A 19,445-nucleotide genomic window follows, 5' to 3' on the forward strand; every position below is an offset into this window, starting at 1 on the left:
TTTAGAGAAAGTTGCAGAAATCCTTATTTCCCTGTTATCCTCATACCAATGTTTTTCTCCCCGCTTACCAAAAAAGCAATTTATTTTAGCTCAAAAAAAAAAAAGCTTATGTATTCACAGGGACTGCATACCAAAAGGGACAAATACAGATATAAACAAAACAGTGAATTACCATTATGGAAATTAATTTCAAGAGTCACAAGGCATATTATTCCTGGAAATTGTTTTTATTTAGCAATTATGTTAACACCGCAAGAAGGCAGCTGGCATTGAAAACAAACAGTTCAATTTAAAAATCAGGGAAGTGAATTAACTGAAATTTCAGGGCACTCACACCTGAATACACTCCACTACCTTGAATACTTAAGACTCCTCAGAGGTTTAGGTTTTTGTCAAGGAATAGAAAAAATGGGATAAGAGAGTAGGAGAAACTTTTTTTTAAGTTATTCATTTGTTTTCGCAAATCAACAATCAAACCCTGACAACCAGCCAGCAGGTGAAGAAACTGAAGGAGTCGATGACAATACTGAGATAATTTTATTTTTTATTTTTTTTCCTGTAAAATGGCTTGTGCTTCCACAGGTACAACAGCAAAGAAATTATTTCAGTCCATTTCACGTGGTGTATAAAAGACCAAGGTTACAAACATACCCAGAAGTTTAACAGCTGCTAACACTGTTCAAAGGTAAACATAACTTCTCCATCGCACGGGGCTCGCTGTGTGGATGAGGCTTTTCCTATGGTTGGGTCCCAGGAAGAAGGAGCCTTCCAGGGGCTCTTCATCACATATTCGATCCAAGAATAAAACAATGCCCATCCCTTATCACCACGACAGAAACAGAAGGGACCTCAAGGTGACTTGAGGACTGGCTTGTCCACCAGGAAAGCGTAAATATGCCCTGTTCAAAGAAAATCTCGACAGCCACCAGTTTTGTCTGTAGTTTGGTTGTCCAAGCAGCTTATTTTTGTTCTGCTGCCAATAAGCAGAGGCTGATCAACACAAAGTAAAGCTGTATCTTTACTACTTGTCGAGGCTCGCTCTACTGTTCTTGCAATATCAAAGTGTTTGCTGCAGTCGGTGGGACTTGGTTTGCACACTGTGACTTTTCATCCTAGAAACTACCTTCCCCCCCAAACTGCCAAATCAGCCTTACCTTCTACGTTTTTCCTTGTAACTCACAAAGTGTAGACTTGTTAAGAGTGCTTATAAAATAAAAATACTGAGAAAAACCCGTGATAGACATTTGTAACTTCATTTTCCTTGAACAGAAGCAAGCCTGAAGGTATCTCTTAATATTTTCTTCCATGTTTTCTTTTCAAGCTCTGTTTGTTTACCTGCAACTACATGGATGAGTAGAGAATGAGAGAAACCAAGAACTCACGAGAGACTGAAAACTGAGCAAATGAGGAGGATCCTTGACCAGAGCTCTCCACGGAAGCTGGGCTGTCCACATCTGCTCAGCTCGAGCGCCTGACAGACTTCTGCTTCCTACCTCTTCACATCAACAGCTCTACATATCGATTCCACGGGAGCCGTCACTTCACACCCCATGCAGCAAGTCAGCAACAATCTTGGGGAAAACAGCATTTATCACCCCTGACAGAACAACCCTTGACAAAGAACAGACAGGCATGGCCCATCTCAAAAAGAATATTTGCAGCTCACCTTTAATCAAGAGCAGGAGTCAAGCCAGGTTGGTTTTTCTAACCTATTAAAAATGCATTTAAACGAAAATCAGTAGTGATGATGGCCAGAACACTACCAACAGTTCTCTAACCCCACAAAAGTGACAAGACTACAATGTCTGTGAACAGAAACACGACTGTCTTGGAGAAGCTTCCAATTCCAGAACAACAGCTGGTCAGCAAAAGAAAAAAAAAAGAGCAGCAAAGGTGATCGGCTTCGGCAACAGCACTAAAGGAGAGTTACCACAGTTCTAGCCAGCAGTTTATTTTGGGTGGTGTGCAGACTAAAATAGTAAATTCTATTCAGAGACTGTTGCAGTTCCTCAGCAATTCAGGGAAGCCCCCACTCAGCACCTCTGCTCCCTGCCCTGGCTCTAGGCAGAACCCTTCAGCTCCATGAATTGTCCTTAGAACCTCAAGGAACGTTTTCCTGGGAGGACCACCTGTGGTTCCAGCCTTTCCAATTCATCCTGGGACTTCCAACAAAAGCGAGTGCTTTTTAGAGCATGAGCCAGGTCTGAAAGCTCCTGGCATGGCTTTGCCTCAAGGCGGTCTGTCCCTCGTGGAACCAGGCTGACAGCAACTTGCGTCTCTTTTGAGCCCCGTTCCCACCCTCAGGAAGAAAACCAATCCTTTAATTACTATGCCAGTACAGTACGACTACTGTACCCGAGGCACAAAGTGACCACACTTGGGGGAAAAAAAAAATCTTGATTAAAATGCAGTATCATGCTAACTCCTTTGTGCTATTTGGAACACGATTCAAACAAGAACAACGCTTACCACTGAGCCGCTTATTGAGACTTCAGCACTCTACCAAGAAGCTGCCAGGAAAAAGGAAAGCATTACAGCTCCAGCATGCATGGATATGACAGACTTTTTTTTTTTTTAAGATAGAAAAATACTTTTAGCTGTACGTTATGCAGTCAAAGCTGTTTTTGAAGCATTTAAATAGAATCAACAGTTAACAGGCGAAAAAAATCCATACAGAATACACTGCCAACACTTGAAATGGTATACAAGGAATATCATCACACTGAAATCATGAAATCAACTTTCAAAACAAAGTTTGAGTGTGGTTCTCAAATTGAGTCACTCCAAACAGCATTGGTCTTATTTGTCTAGAAATTACTTTTTCCAGCTGAGTTACCAGATCAGTGAAGGTGTGTGGTTATTGAGACAAGGGAAGGAGAAAAGGGATAAGCAGCCAAATGGTCATTTAGTCAGAGCAGCATACATGGCACTAGTGTTTGAGAAAAATAATGCTACAGACTCTCCTGCCTTCCCAGTAAATCCAGCTCTGTGGGACTCACCCTAGATTTGAATACTGGTTAATGACAAAGTACCTGAATTCATGCAAAGGAACTGTGGAAATTTGTTCCCCAGATAAGAGGCAAGTTTTCCCTCCTACAGTATTTGTTGTTACACAGAATTGCCGACAAAAGAAACAAAAATCTTGCTTAAGCACAGTCTTTCCAAAGGACACTTCCCTCTGATACAAACCATCAGCCTGTTTTCCACATCATGCAAGCCAAGCAACGCAACCCGATGGTGTGCTGGCATTTCTAGCGAGCATTCCTCTAGCATCATAAATTCACTTTGCACAGGGTACAGCTATATGAAGCCCCAAAGCAGCAATTAATCTGCAACAGCAAAGGAAGCAAGTAAAGAAGCTGGATAATGGAGATGCCTCAAAACCTGCACGTTTACACCCATTTACGCTCAAAAGGAGACTACGCATGCATGTCCTGATCAGCTAAAGCTCAGTACAAACAGTTGCCACCCCAGACCAGTGAAGCTGTCATACAGGAAGCTCAAGACTTCTGGCCCCCAGCAGTAACACACAGCTTGAGGCCTTAATTCAACAGCGAACAAACGTTTCCTGAAAGTGTTTTCATAGCATCTCTTGTGAGAAACAAGGTTAAGTATTTCAGAGTCCAGTAAGAACAAGGTGGAGGTGAGAGTGCCTCTCGCGGATGAGGTATATGCTAACCAGAAGTAATGCTGCAGTATGCATATGGAACCTGAGGAACTTGAGCTGAATATAAACAGGGAAGAGGCACCTTCACGTTTATGACAGAAACCATAAGAAGGAATTGAAGGCCCAAAGGCATTTCTTTCCCACCTGGCTGGGCTGCCATTCTTGATGAAGATTAGCCACAAGGTTGGCTCGTGGGAAGTAAGGAGTCAGAATACGGAATCACAAGAGGATCTCATTGAAAAGGCACTAGGAAGAAGCATATAGTTTTAGGTTAACAAGGTTCGTCCTATTTCCAATCACCGAGTGGGACAAAACTGTACAGTTTGATTTTTAGAGAAAATGCTGCAGAACAAAACTGTTTCTTTACAGCAGCAAAAGAATAAAAAGAAAAGTAAAGCTATTTTCAAATCATTAAAATGCTGAACATTTATACAGCAAAATTACACTAAAAACAGCAGCAGACAAAGTATATCCCATCACCATTGGCAAGGGACTTGTAAAATGTTTATAAGGTTAACTATAAAATAATTTTACAACCAAAATATGAACAGGCCAATTCAAGTATATATACAGAATATATTAAAATCATATAAATTATATATTTATACAAAGGGCACAAATATAGCAAAAAGCTATAGTTGACTAAACAGAACTGAGCTTGAATGGTCTATTTCATCTAGGTGTTATAATTTTCTCCCATTTTTTTTTAAACCTGGATAGATTGATACCTCAGATACCAAGAGTACAGAGAGCAAAAGAAAAAAAAAACACAAATCAAAGAGTTATCATTCTGTATGAAATGAAACTAACAGTGGGCGGGGTACATCTCATATGAAATTCTGATTTAATTATCTCCATAGTAAACATTTATCAGCTCCCTTAAAAAGTCAGGAATTTCAAGTGATCCACTTCAGATGCACCACCCTGATACATATATTTGATTACATTTGAATGCTGTTTGATTTGCAAACATTTGAAAAAAATGGATACAAACACATCTCAATCTGCAAAAAAGGTGACAGATGGCAGCAAGTTGAAAAGTGAACAAAACACTCACTTGAACTAGATAGGATGCTCTCCTCACAGCATTTTGGCTACTAAGTGAGCTTAAATAATAACTTATTTTTAATTGTTTCATTTCAAAACATAACAGCATATAACCACAATCCATTGAAGCACTAAACAGTCCCATCCACGGGCTTATATTCAAACATCAACTAAGTGCTTTCCTGAATTCAGGTTTATGTAGATAAGCTCTGTATAAACTGTACCTAAACCTTCCATCTTGCTGCAGCACTACCTCTTCATTAATGCAGTTTTTAAAGGGTCGCCACATCTCAATTAACCCAATGGTTCTGGGCATGCAAGGAGCAGTTAGGGCAAGCTAAGTTAAGCAGAAATAAAAAGGCCAGACTACACATATACAGAACACCGGCTTACAAACCAGACCTATTTATGTAAAAAAGTAAAGCAGTTTCACCAGATGCAGGTTAAACAGGGAGGAAAAATAAGAAAGAAAACCAGCCATATACCATACGTAATGAACAGTGGATATCTATTACACTGAAAGGAAATCAATGCAAACAGGATTTCCTCAGTTTCAAGTAATCCTTGATGCCTTTTTGGCCAGCTGTGTTACACCATAATAGATATTTTAATAGCATTTATACTCTACAATTTAGGCAGCTAATTTTTCTCTTACATATCCAATTATCTCTAGTGAACATTCACCTATGGTTGTCCACACATTCTGTATTAGCTCCTTGAGAAACTATTCAAGTTAATTTATATTGCAAATTAAAGACAGTTACATTCTGTATGTTCCTTCTAGATTTGAAAAATAGGTTTTAAAGGCTTGTCAAAGTTTAGAAGAAAAAACCTTTCCATTAAAAAATCTTAGCTTAAAAAAATCATTAAGACATCATTTTTCTGATCCAGGGTGCTAATAAAAAGATTACAAATATACTACAATTTGACCAAGAAGACTTCATGAATATGCTGCTTTTGAGCATGCAACACCACTGATATCTGTCAAGTTCCAGGTATCAATGTATCCCATTCCACCACAGTCCCTCACAATTTCCTTGTCAGCTCCCCATCCCCACCCTACCACCCTATTAATAACATTATAAAAAAAGGTAAAATCTAGAGTTAGTGGCAAAATCTTCACAGTAAATTGTTAAAGAAAACGTTATTGTGGTCATTGCAAAGTGATATCAGTCAATTGGACCCTGAAAAATCAGCTTGACGCAGTTGTGTTCCCCGGACAGTTGTGTTGCACAAAAAGGGCAGGCAGCATGAAATGCATGAGTACCATGAGGCAGTGGGATTTGAGACCAGTATTTCGCAGATTTCTCAGAGCACACATGTCCACACGGGGTGAAAGCATGAGTCGGAGGACCAGCATCCACATAAAAGCCTGCTTCACAACCGAGCCAGAGAGGCACGTAGGGGCCAATGGTTCTGCACATGGGACACTCCCGCTCGTTGGCTTCTGTGTCACTGCGATGTCCCCAGTTGTGATAGCCATGGACATGACCACAGCTGAGGTACGCCCAAGGTTGCTTCTCCTCTACCACATCTTTACGGTTGATGCTGGGGAACGCCAGTGTGTTCAACCCGACGGGACACTGCGGCCTGGCAGCGTTGATCTCCTGTCGCAGAGCCTCAATGTGTTTCTGAGTTGGAGTGTGAAACAGTCCGTCTGCTGTTCTCCACAGAAGGGTGGCTCCACACAGGTCGATCAGGGAGCCATCTTGGAGGACGTTGGTCTCATTTTCTACCTAGAGGTGGAACACAGAGATGACGGTCAGATCTCAGATACCACCTTTACAGACAGAGTTAGAGCTGTAAATGTGTCCTCTTCCTCAAACGTTACTCTTCCTAGCATGCTAACTACTTTTGCCTTACTGTTTCTTTCTGGAAGCCCATTTTTTTTTTTTTTTTTTCAAATTCATCTCATCTCTTTTCCTATATTTCAGTTTATAATAAGCATGGGTCTTTTTTATGCTGTGCTTGTACATGAGGTACTAAATTTACAACTGTTACATGCTGTGGGAATACTAGCTATTATGCACAGTTTTCCTTCCTGTAATTCTTTGGGAAGGTATTACATTACACTGAGTTCTTCATAAGAGGACAGGGGGTAACAGTTTTAAAACAAAAAGGGTAGGTTTTGATTAGATGTGAGGAAGAAATTCTTTACTATGAAGGCAGTGATGAGGCCTTGGTGCAGGCTGCCCCAAGGAGCTGTGGCTGCCCCATCCTTGGCAGCGCCCAAGGCCAGGCTGGATGGGGCTGGGGGCAGCCTGGGGTTGTGTCCATGGCAGGGGCTGGAATTAGGTGGGCTGTAAGGTCCCTGCCAACCCAAACCATAACGTGATTTTAGAAATACCCCCACCTCTGAGCATGCTATTTTCCTCTCTCTAGGATTGATCCTCTGCGTGCCTCTCATGTTTAAGGTAAGTCACCACGGACTGAAGAGGAAAACGGCCACTCCCTTAGGACTGTCTTCGCAGAGCACCCAACTAGCTCCCCTGAAATTCTTTGCTGATGTATGTTGGCAGAGGGCTGCTCCTCGTGCAGAAGATCTTTAGACCAAAACCAGCTACACCCGGGACAGACCAGCTGTCCTCTCCTCAGATACCGTTTTTTGGCTTGTGGCAAGCATAAAGCATTTTGCAGAAGCATGAACTCCCCCAGCGTACCTCATCAACAGTGAAACACACTTCCACGGGTATATTGTGGATAAATGACAAATGCAATACCAGCTACGTGCACAGGTACCTTCATAGGTATCACTACAGCAGAGTGAATTACCAGTCAAATATCTCAAGCAATAAGTTCTGCAACCAGAGCCACACAGCCTCAGCTTCTGAGCAATTAGCCCCCCACCCCCAAACTAGTTAGCTCTTTATTCAGGGAGGTATTGCATGCAAATACAACCCCAATGGGCACTGCCTGAAGGCTTCTTTCATCTGAAAAAAAGCAGGTACGTATGATACATTTTCAAGGGATTATGTTAGAGACATATTGTATTTCAGTGAAATATTCTCTAGTTTATTTTAATGTCGAAAACACAGGCAAATTGTGCTATTGCTCCCAGTTAAGTAGTGATGAAAATGTATTAAGTGAAATTTAAAGAGACAGACCTACTACCCAGGTTTATACATTGAAAATTGATAGAAAATACCACTAAGGCAAAATAAATACCCTGGATGTTAAATAGGTCACATTAAGTCATCATGTCGGCCTAGGAATTCCATGAATGACAACTGCTTTGGCATTTACATCCTAATCCAGTTTAAATTCACAGATTAACTGTGGATCATCCTTGCACAAAACACCTAGACAGTACAATACAGACTACAGATAAAAGGTCACCACCATAAAGTACTACCAGCAGGAAAAAAAAACCTCAGCAATTGAAGTAGAGAGAAACCTTGATATGATGCACTTCTCCTATAATTCCTTCACAGACAGAAAAGAAAAAAGCTCTCATACGCAATGTGTTCAATTCATTACACAGGGTGCATTTGGTTTTATGAACCCAATCAACGAATACTGATCACATCAATACCAGTGTGCCATGTAATTTTTATTTAAATGAGAATTCGAGTCATTTTGGATGCAGGAAAGGGAATTTATTTGTTTTCGTATTGCCTTCTTTTAGTAGCACTAATAAGGTGTTTTGCTAACCACGTACAAAGGGCACAACTGCAACATCGTCTGTCCCAGTCCCTGAGGCAACGTTTGCCTCCCACCATTATAATGGCAAAACAATTTATGTACTGCAGGCTGTCTACTGAAAGCAGAACAAAATATTCAAACTCCCTTTTCCTAACCCCTTTAAGCAGTCAGTTTTCACCAAAGCAAGTGGCAAAACTGGAAAGTCAGTTCAGTGCAAACATGTAGGATAACTCTAACACTACCAAGCTAAAGGGAACTCAAGGATGCAGCACAAAAACAACTTTGGTCATGAAGAGAGGGATAAAAATCCCTCTCCACTGCTACTCTGTCACTGTTTGAAGTCTAGCAGCTGAATGATGAAGTTACAAGAAAGAAGGGGCATCTTTGTTCATTGTGAAGGCTCTCAAAACCTCTTGTCTCACCTCAAATCGTAAAAAATACCAGAGGGTGTAAACCATGAAGGATCTTCCAGGTCTGCAGTCGGGACAATACTTTAGCCTAGGCAGAGACAGAGGACTTCTGGGGAAGCTCATCTGCCTGAGTGGGAATATGATAGTCTGTGTATTTCACTGGATTACTTCTGCATGTTGGTGTTGTTTTTTTTTTTCCTTCCCCTCAAGGAAGGGGGAGAAAAAAAAAAAGGAAGAACAAAGATAGCATTTTTCCTTCCTAAGCTCTGCAGATCTGGGGAAGGGGAAAGGCCAAGAGTGCTGTGCTCCCACTTTCTATGGAAAGTGGACACATCCCTTCACAGGAACATCTATCCAGTTATGTATGGCTCAGGTCTCTGGCAGATGAAACTTTTTGTTGTTGGTAAAGGCAAAGCCATCCTGCTCCATAGGGTAACACAGGAGCACACTAGGCAGGGTTTCTCTGATCTTCTGAGTAGCAGGTAAATCAAACAGAAGCTGCGCTATTCAAAGTTGTTTTGCATGCAAGCACACTATTAAGATTTTACGTGCACAGGGAGATGCCTTTTGCAGTACTAACTTACAGATCTTCCCATATCCTAAAAGGACATTTTTAAAGAGGTGGGGATTCAAGAGCAAAGTTTGTTTAGCTTTTACAATATGCTATTTCAGTTGGAAAAGTGACATTAGCAGAAAACTAAAGAGCATTCTATATGAGCAGAAACAGAACAGCAACAAGAATGCACTGTAGCATATGCATACTTCATTGATTTCAGAGCCCGTGCTCTGTTTTAATTACCAGATGCTTTCAACTTACCAGTTTCCCCCGTTGTTGAGCAGATCTGGTTTCCCGCAGAGTGTACACGTCACCACAGACCGAGATCTCCCGCCAAACTCCAGGTTTAGACTCCTCAGTAAACCCTCCCTTTGGATGCATGACCAGCACCCCGTTAGTTGTTAATCCATCCATATGGCCATCAGGATTTTTCCATTTCGCTGCTTTTTCCTGCATGTGACAACCACATCGGGAAAGAAAGTTTGTCTAAAAGCTTACAGACTGAGCTTTCCCCAAGTTTTGCTAGTCGTGTCTAAAACTTTTCATCACCACCCAGCAGCTCACAGATTCACAGAAAAAGTATTTTTAAGACAACCTTCACAGTCAGAGTAGCAACATTTTTTGCTCATGCATCTCCAGTTACGATCTTAAATATTATTTCCACTTCAGTTAAGGAACTCTGCACATCAGGTGATACTTGGGGCCTGAACCTCAACCTGACCTTGAGGTCTACTCCAAGGTCAGTAGCGTAAATACCCCTGACCACTGCAAAGGAACACCACTGCAACGTGTGCACTGGTTTCCATATTGTGGCCAGTATGTTCCTTGGTCTTCGGCACCAAAAACTACAATAGCAGCTTACTCGCAATGAGTATCAAGAATATAATAGACAAACCTAAAGAAAAACCCTTTAATAAAGGCTACTGAAGTAGAACTTCATTAGTAACTATCACCAAGAGTCCATGCTGGTAATAAATCTGGCACATAAAACTGCAGCTTCTGCTTAACGCTGTGGCTGGTATGCGGCAGTAATAAAAAACGAACGATAGGATAGTCATTGACTCATACAAGAGAATTTTGGGGCTTGAAAATAAAAGAATAAAAATGGAGTTTGCTCACATGTAGCATAATCAGTAGCGGTACTTACACCAAGAAATATATTTTTGGAAGAGTCAAATCCAGCTGCAAAAATCCTTGCTGTATATGGCGGGCTCCTGTCACATACAATCCTGCACGCAAAACGGGATATGGTGCTTTGTGTAATCTGAGTTTCATCATTATTCTGACTTCCAGAAATAGTATCTGTTACTACAAAGTCTATGGGGCTTTCTGTTGACCTCCCAACCTGCAAAAAAAGTAAAGATGTTGGTATAATTTGAAAGAGCTGTAGAAGTATCAAGACATTAAGGGTCAAGTTATATCAGGGATTTTGTCACGTTAAGGTTGATGCCATTAAGAACCTACTGTCTACTGAATTTCTGGAAGACAAGATCCAACTAGGGACTAGTCTGTATTCTTCACATTTGTCCCAGGTACAAATATGCCACTGGCACCATAAATGTTCACTTACTACAACTGATGCACACGCTTGCCCAATTTTTTCAATTAAGAAAAAATTAATTAAGAAATTCAATTAAGAAAAAATTAGCTTGAAAATGTCAAGTTTTGTTCACGTCTAGTTTCCAGTCAGCTTGCCATGAAAATAAAGGACTTATTTTAAACCCAGAACTTGTTTATTTTGATACATCATAACAAAAAGCTACCCACCTTCATGTTTTCAGAATCTGTAGTTCTAGAACAGAAGAATTTTCAGGTAAAACCCCACAATATGATTAAGCTTATTCCTAATAATGCATATGCACGAATAAAAAAGTTAGAAAAATATTCTTGTCTACTGATCCGCAGTGTTTTATTTCTTCTAAAGAAAGGTGTTTTTTTGTTTGCTCGTTTCTTTTTAAATTTTGCCATCTATGAAATTTAATTCTAAAAAACTGGAAGCATCTAGGCATCTGGAACAGAAACATTTGTTACAAAAAGGGGCAGTGGGATTAGACTGCCAACCAAACACAATGAGACTGCGTCAGTACTTCTACAAGCAAATTAGTGTTGCGCCAAATTTGAGCATAACTGGGAAAGTAGAGTTGAGGAACAAAGAATGGAAAAATATTCTTTTTTACAGACACCTTGTTATTAAACAGAAAACTCAGAATTTAGCACATTTTTCACATAGAACTACTTATCAAGGATCCACATTGTATGAAATATCCACATTCGTATGAAATATCCTCCTCACTAAACATGATCACATCACTCCCCCCCAAGAAGTTGCACTCAGCTTAGCTGCTTGCTCCTCAAAGCCCCTCACATGTGGTTCCATCATGAACAGCAACAACTCTGCAAACTCAATTCATTATGCCTGTTTAAAACAGTGAAGAAAAATTGTTCAGGAAAGTGTTATTTTTAATACTTAAGCCTTGCCCCAACTGAACTGATAGCAACAGTACAGGGATCTTTCCCGTACTTCTGCTATACTTGCAGTTCTACTTTTCAGTGTTACTCTTAAACACACGCTGAAATTCACATGACACATCCAGTTCTTTCCTCCATATCACAGTTCTTGAAGTAGAAAATGTGATGAGCTTGCCACTGAAAACCACCACAGAAGTACCAAACCAGGTCTAATCAAAAAGTACGCACTTTGATTTTTCACGGAAAGTGACTACCAGAATACCCAAGAGACAGAGTTTAGAAACTACTTCATACAGGACATTTCTGATTGATGCAGCTTGACAAGTTCAAGCTAAAAATTATAAAGCTTTATTCCTTTTCCTCTTACAATATTACCACCACCAGGCTCCTATGTCCCACCCAATGCAGCTCCTGCTAGGAGTCAGCACTGACCAGCAGCTTACTCGTAACTTTGGACTCTAACCTGCATGCAAGCTCTCTTAAAGGGCAAACAATAATGAATGTGAAGTCATTTTGTTCATAACAAGTTTCTGCCTGTTGCAATCTATCAAACAGATCAGTCTCAAAGGTTTTAGATGTAGTTAAGGGAAAATAAGACAGGTTCTTCTCTGAAGGATGACAAAGCAAGTGTTTCCCAGTCTCTCATATCCTAACAATCTGTCCATGAAATCTGATTATATTCAGATATAAATATTAAAATCTATATAGAAAGCTTTTTGTTTTTTAAAAATCTGAGATTACAAGTAAATTTTGAGCACCAATTTATTTAAATCTCATTTGTGTTAGATGTCTATACAGCCCCAAATATTTTAAATACTTGTGTTTATTTTTGTCTTTTGAAAGAAGCTCCTAAATGATCAGACCATGTAGTATTGCGCTACACTTCAGCAGTTTTTTCCATGCTCCATCTCAACTCAGAATTTTGGATTTTAATATCATGAGAGAAGAAAGCCTTCAGAAACAAATGACAAATTTGATCAACATTTACCAACCAGAAAAACAATTTTATCTCATCTGATGTTGCAGGCAGAGTACTGTCACTATACACCTTCCACTATTCAAAGCTACTCATTATAGACTTCATTATATTTTGCAGTTTTCTTCCATTTTTCTCTATTGCATAGGATGCTTTTCTTTTTAGGAATTTTTAGGCTCCATTTCAGGACTCTTCTTCTGAATGCTGCCATACTCCGTATTATTTCACTCAGCTACTTCCAACAACACACTACAAATCTTCCAACTGATGCCTCAGACAGCTTCTGTTGTCTACACCACGGGTTATTGTTAAGAGCTGTAAAAGCCAGGCAGTCAGTCAATTTGCTAGTGTCTACCGTCAGTCAAAGAAGTGCTATTAAACCCCCCACTCCTGAGACAAGGCACAACCAGACAACCTGCCAGCAGATAACATAACTGCTGTAGATTCTTAGTCTCAACAGAACTTCACTTTGATGATAGGGGGAAGCAGACCATGCATTTTCTGTGGGGCTGTTTCTTTCTTTTTTTTTTTTTTAAACACAAATAAATCCAATATTCATATGCAATATAGCTGCTCCTGTATATATCGGTAGTTATTTCGGGTACTGGCTATACACACTGTGGTTCCTTTTAGTAGTACTAACAGGTATAAATTAATCCATTCTTGTCCAAACAAACCACGAAGGAACAGTTTCTACCCCATCTTGATGCATCACCAACAAAATGGTAACTCTTAAGGAAAATGGTGCGGGTTGCCGTTGCTTTTTTTATTTCTCCGATATGCTGATTACAAAAGGAACATCTTGCCTTTGGGAGACAGCAGATGAAACATTCGCACATCCTTCTTGTTATCAAATGAACAAACTTTACATGGATATCACTAACAAAGCTCCACAGTAGCATTTGTGCTCAAAATACACTACAGAAATACATAAAGGAAACCAGTTGTGAACTGGTAAGTTACATGCACAAAGATATGTTAATTTTCATTTCATTACAGAAGGTATCAAGAAAATGGATGGTCAGACAGCCTGGACACTGCTCTTCAATGCCTTCTGATTTTTTCACTGCCCCTTCTATAGTCTCTCCACATTTTCCATACGTGCCTCACTTCTGCTCGTGTTTCTTCTTGGTTAGAAGCTTGGAGAGCATAACGTGAGAAACTAATTCTGCATTTGTAGTCTTCAAAGCTTTCCTGCTTGTTTCTGAAGAACTGCAGAATACAGGTCACCAACACTTCTCACGTTTTCCTTCAGAGAAAGGACTGACTACAGGATCTCAAAGTGGAAGAAGGGAAGAGGTGACAGATTTTGTGAACCGAATCTCCCTCGCTTTAAAGAGAAATGAGCTCTAACTGAATGGATTCAATCTTCACGGGTTAGAAGTGGTGCCCTGGCTACGGAGAGAAAGAAAGCAAGAACTCTTCCCTCTGTTTTCCCTATTTCAGGTCCCACTGCCAGCGTTATTCACAACCCTCCGTACATTCCTCAGTACGGTTACCTCAGTGAGGCTGTACAGTGCTATTGCCCCATTTTTAGAGGGGAAAGTCTCAGATAAAAGCTAAGCAATCTGCCCAAGACAATACACGTAACCAGTGGCTGGGGATAATCCGATGGTCTTGGCATTGTCCTTCCCTTTTCAGCTTCTGCGTCCTTACCAGGGTTCTACAAAAGCCAGGAAAATGCATTTGAGAAGAAAACAGCGAGCTCCAAGGACTGTCTACGCAAGCAATGGTTGATCAGCAGTAATGTTTTACCCTGTGGACCCATACAGACAATTGGAATTTACCACCAGGTACTACAGGGCAGCACAAGACAGCCTTCAAGCAACTTCTCAGACTGCCCAGAATCCAATTCTTGAGAATAACTAAAGCCCAGTGGCTCACCTAAATAACAGAAGCCTCTTCAGGCTGCTGTCTGAGAATGGCTTCAGCAACAAAATACTGCCGCAGTCTATCAGACTATTCCTTCTCCCATTTTCACAGCCATCAGGCCCTCTAGGCCGAGGCCTGCAGCACACCGAAGACAGCTACAGACAGGGGAAACATCAACCAGGACACAGAGCTCGAGGGGAAGCTGAGATCAAGTCACAGCATGACAGCTGAAACAAACCATGCTGAAAAGACAAATTTTTAACAATAAAGAAGCCATAACCCTGCCACACTAGCCATTTGAAGGGTCACCAGAAGGACTGAGATGCTCTACAAACAAGACTCAGCTCCAAAAGTTTTATTGTTATTAAGATGGGATAGTCTGGTCTGTTACAAGCCAAACCAGTCATTAACTACAAATGTATGACAGATAATGGCCCGAACCATAGGCAGCCTCTCAGAAGTACGTGAGTAAAGGGGCCAAAAGGAAAGCTTGTGTGACTGACATTCCACTAGGCATCCCAGAGCTGATCTGGGCTTGAAAAGCATTATGAAGATGTGTGCTCCGGTGCCGGCCACCCCAGCACAGACCAACCTGGCTCAGTGCATACTCTGCAAGGTCCTGCTCTGCTCTGAGTATCGGGATCCTGAAGGGCAGCAGGAGAAGACACGTCAGCCAGGCTATTCTACACTTCACTAGACAATTCCTCTGAGCCAAAAATCCCGGTATGGGTCCAAAGTGTCCTTGATTAGCACCCGTAACCTATTGCCTTAGAGAAGAGGCACCCAAACTGCAGTCTGTGCAGCACTGCTTTATAATGTGCTGCATCTCCACGCTTCATGCTGCTAGATTTCATTAGTGACAGCTAATCCCCCCAGCTCATTATTTGATATCCCTCCAGCACCCAAAGCTGTAACTACCACTACGTTATTATACAATCAAGAGTCTTCAATAAAATACAACCAGAAAAGCAGCTGTTTTGCAACTCCTCTTTATTCATGTCGGTGTATAAAAGAAGCAGAAAAATTCTAGCTATCAAAAATGGCATTTCAAAATTACTGACATACAGAAAAAGTTTCACTGGAGCTACTCAAAGCACAAAAAACACCTTGCAGAGAGAAAACAAATATCAGATAGTAACCCAAAAGGATGGGTTGCACTTTCTTTTTCACCAGTCAAAAGTCTATTTCAGTTCATTCGTGAAATCATTTTCTAATGATCCATTCATGCAGCAGCACATGAACTAAACTGTTTCTTCTCAGTCTCTATTTGGACCTAATCATGCCTAAGTCACATTGGGAAAGTCTTGCACAGAGAAAAGAATAGAAGCCACATTAAGTAAGAACCTTTTCATCTTGACAGAGTCATTTCCTCTTCTGTCAACACCACTCAACCGCTGACCCTTCTGAATTTGAAAGGCTCAACAAGGAGGGATAACAATCCATGATAAGATACCCTAATTACAGAGGTCACTGACAAGACAGACCTGATTAGTCTAGAGTGGAAAAGGTTGTGCATGTCTGTTTTCCCCCAAGCTTCAAGTCTAACTTTCTACTGACTTTCTGTTTATCAAGTATAAAAGCAAGCATTACGCAATAAAGTAGCTTAGGCTACCAGAATGCTAGATGATGCAGAGAAACAGAAATACATATCTGTTGGATATAAGATAGCTTAGAGAAAACCCAGCACAGTCCCCTACACCGTTTGATACATTTGCATACCCTCCAGGAACAGTTTTATTATCCTATCACCAGCCTGCCTCCTTCAATGCAGAGCTCCCACATGCCCCTTCCTCCCTTTGCTTTTACTTTCCCTTTCCTATCCCACGCTCTACTCCTTATCTACTTCCTTTTTACTCCAGTTACTCAATTAACTGGAAGCTGGGGTGGGGAGTAGGTGGAAAGGTGCATTCTTGTGCTTATTCATGAATTCAGACTACTCATTTTTTTTTCTAGTACTTATACAATTGTGACACTGTCCTTGTAGAAAAAGCAAAAAGCAGTGAAAGGAGTAAGGCAGTAAGGATACTGACAGTGCTGGCGCTGGTCTGAGAACAGACAATGCAAAATTTCAAAGGGCTCTCATATTAGGCAACTGGCTTTGGTCATGAAAGTTCCACAGAACAGACAAAATACCTAGAAGAATATAATCCAGAACTGTGGTTTCACATGTTGCTTAAAAAAAAAGGAACTGGTCTTACCTGAAACATGTCTGTGTCTTTATCATGAGTATATTCCACTACAACCGTCTGGTTTCTGGATAAAGTGTAAGAGATACTGTGCTGACCTTTACAGCTGATAGCCTGTTGAACAAAAAACATCTATTATAGTTTCCACATAAATATTATAATCAAATTTATTTTACTTTATAAGCACCTTTGCCTATGTTCATAACATTGTATTACAAGGCTTGGTAAATAAGTACAGTAGGACTTTTTGTTCTGGTTTTAGTAGGAAATCCCAAGCTGCACTTGTTTGCTTCTAGTTCTAAAGTACCTGGTACCTACCATTTTCATAGTTTCGACTCCAAACCTCAGAAATTTCCGAGGTTTTTACCTCCGAAATTATACTAAGTTCCTAAGCCTCGGAGGAACCTGTAACCCCTTTGAAGACTAGGTCTTGTGGTTCTTCCGCTGTGTTTTGTTTTTATAATAAGTGAGCAATACAATTGATTTCCATTTAAAAGTGCCAGGATTTCAGAGGTAAGGACGTCATTACAGTTCAGAAGATTTCTAGTTACACCAAATAGTCGCTGTTTTATAATAATTGTAACGAAGAACATGCACTTTCAACCCGTTTTTCCTCACTCACTAAAGAGTATTTCTTACTGTCTGCCAAAGGGAACTGATCTCTACAGATACGAATACATTAAAGATATGAATGTATCTACAGATATGAGTGTAGCAAAGACTAAATGGTATTCCAGTATTTAAAACAAGACAAGAGGACAACAACTGTTATTCTGCTCAGTTTGGTTAAGACTGAGTTCTTTACTTGTCAAGCCTTCCCAGGTTTACATCTCTAGGTTGTCTTTTTCAGAAAAAAAAGATAAGAAGAATGTACCAGTCCAAGAACTAGTTCAAGAACAGACATCACTCCCACAAAGGAGCACCCACAACTCAAAAAACCAGTAAGAACCCTTTTTCAAGGACAAGAGCACAGTTGTCACAGCAGAGAGATAAGAAAGGGTGGGACTGAATGATCTTTTCAGAACCTCTGAGACGCACACAAAATCTCTGCAGCACTAGTGATTGTTTCTCAAGCTTAAAGACTAATACTTACTTTAAACGATTATGCAGTGTCAGTGTAATTGCACTAAATGTACGATGTAAATGCATTGATAAAAGCTTCAGGACAGAGTGGAACATGCCAAGAAACTAAGTCTATTGGCTAACAAGGAAATAAATGTAAATATAAAGTCCATATAACTGCACACAATTAGGAAAGGTAATGACTGTTACTTCCCAGAAAACACTTGCAGACACTTAAGTACTGATTTAATAGGTAAAATTAAAGCTTTCTCCACTTTTCTGTTGACAGGGGTCATTACCTACAAGAGGTTCTCTCTCAGTAGCTTCATTCCTTCCTGTTGCTCTTCATCTACAACAACCACGGCTCACAGCTAGGGGTGGGAGAATCAGAGAGGTTGGAAAAGACCTTCAAGATCATCTGGTCCAACCACCATCCTGCTACCAATGTCACCCACTAAGACATGTCCCTAAGCACCAGGTCCAACTAAGCAACTAAGCATGTTCTACTCATCTGTCATTTCTCACAGAAGTCTAAATGATCTTAATGATGTTACAGATAACTGTTAAACAAATCATTAAAAAGTTTTACTCAGTCTTAGAGGTATTAAAAACCATCTAACTGCATACTAAAAGCCTAGCCAGGGTAAGCAAAAATATTGATGAAATATTGAAAAAACAATGACAGATTTCTTTGTAAACTGAGTATTTGCAGCAACAGATTAGAGACAGCTTTTACAATGTGCCTCTTGCTGAAAGCTCTTCGCAGCTTCAGCACCTGCTAAAGATTTAGGCTTAGGTGATAATACCCAGAGGCAAAGCATTGGGTAAGATGACCTCTCCTAGTCCCTTCCAGTACTTCTGTCTGCAAGCTTTTAACACCTAGGAGGCGATGAGTTTTCAAGCCATACAGTCTAGTTTCGCTGATTTTATTTCAACAGTCATAATGACCACCAAAAAGTGATGTAAGCAGGATCTATCTGTTAAGAGTATCCCACTGATCATGAATTATAAGTTTCTCATTTTAAATGGATAGTCTGTTTTGTAATAACTATTACACTGATGCACAGAATGTTGCAAAAACAAACAACATCTGTAGGTGCAACACAAATGAAGTCACTATCGCTTTGTGGCCTGACAAAGCACTGAATTGCAGGACTGAACCATGTATAAAGAGCTTTTCCTCTTCGCATGTTTGACAGCTAACAATGGGATCGCAAGCCCCAAGCAGCTTTCAGGTGCCTCAAGTATAAGAGAAAGACTAAAAGTGATAAGAGACCCCTATACCTTGCATTTTAATTATGACCTGGTAATGATCAACTGATACTCACGTTATAGGAAACCATTTCAAATATCAGAAAGTAGTAGCTTTCAGACAAAACTTCCATTTGTTTACAAAAAAACTAGGCAGCAGCAGAGGGCGTAGTGGGGGGACAGGTCCATCAGGAACCTGTTCACCTGGTGGTCCCGACTTAAACTCTAGCCGGTCCATACAGCACTGGCCACCAGCAGATGGGTAAAATTCCAGGCACGGATGTGTGCCCTAAGCTTCTGCTCTTGT

At 40.5% G+C, this 19,445-nt stretch overlaps 1 protein-coding gene across 2 annotated transcripts in view; it reads right to left on the minus strand.

Annotated features, from left to right (window-relative positions):
• Positions 1–208: 208 nt before the first annotated feature.
• PELI2 (pellino E3 ubiquitin protein ligase family member 2) overlaps positions 209–19,445 on the minus strand; it is a 76,688-nt gene continuing 57,451 nt past the window's right edge. For both annotated transcript variants that reach the window (XM_080594918.1, XM_080594917.1), the window contains exons 3-6: positions 16,838–16,939; positions 10,470–10,667; positions 9,584–9,772; positions 209–6,450 (exon numbers count right to left, since the gene is read on the minus strand). In XM_080594918.1, the coding sequence (XP_080451044.1) occupies positions 5,884–6,450; positions 9,584–9,772; positions 10,470–10,667; positions 16,838–16,939 (1,056 nt within the window). In that variant the 3' untranslated portion in view covers positions 209–5,883. The remainder of the gene's footprint in view (positions 6,451–9,583; positions 9,773–10,469; positions 10,668–16,837; positions 16,940–19,445) is intronic.

This window comes from Anser brachyrhynchus (assembly GCF_964034855.1).
Source record: "Anser brachyrhynchus genome assembly, chromosome: 5".
NCBI classification, from domain to species: Eukaryota; Metazoa; Chordata; class Aves; order Anseriformes; family Anatidae; genus Anser; species Anser brachyrhynchus.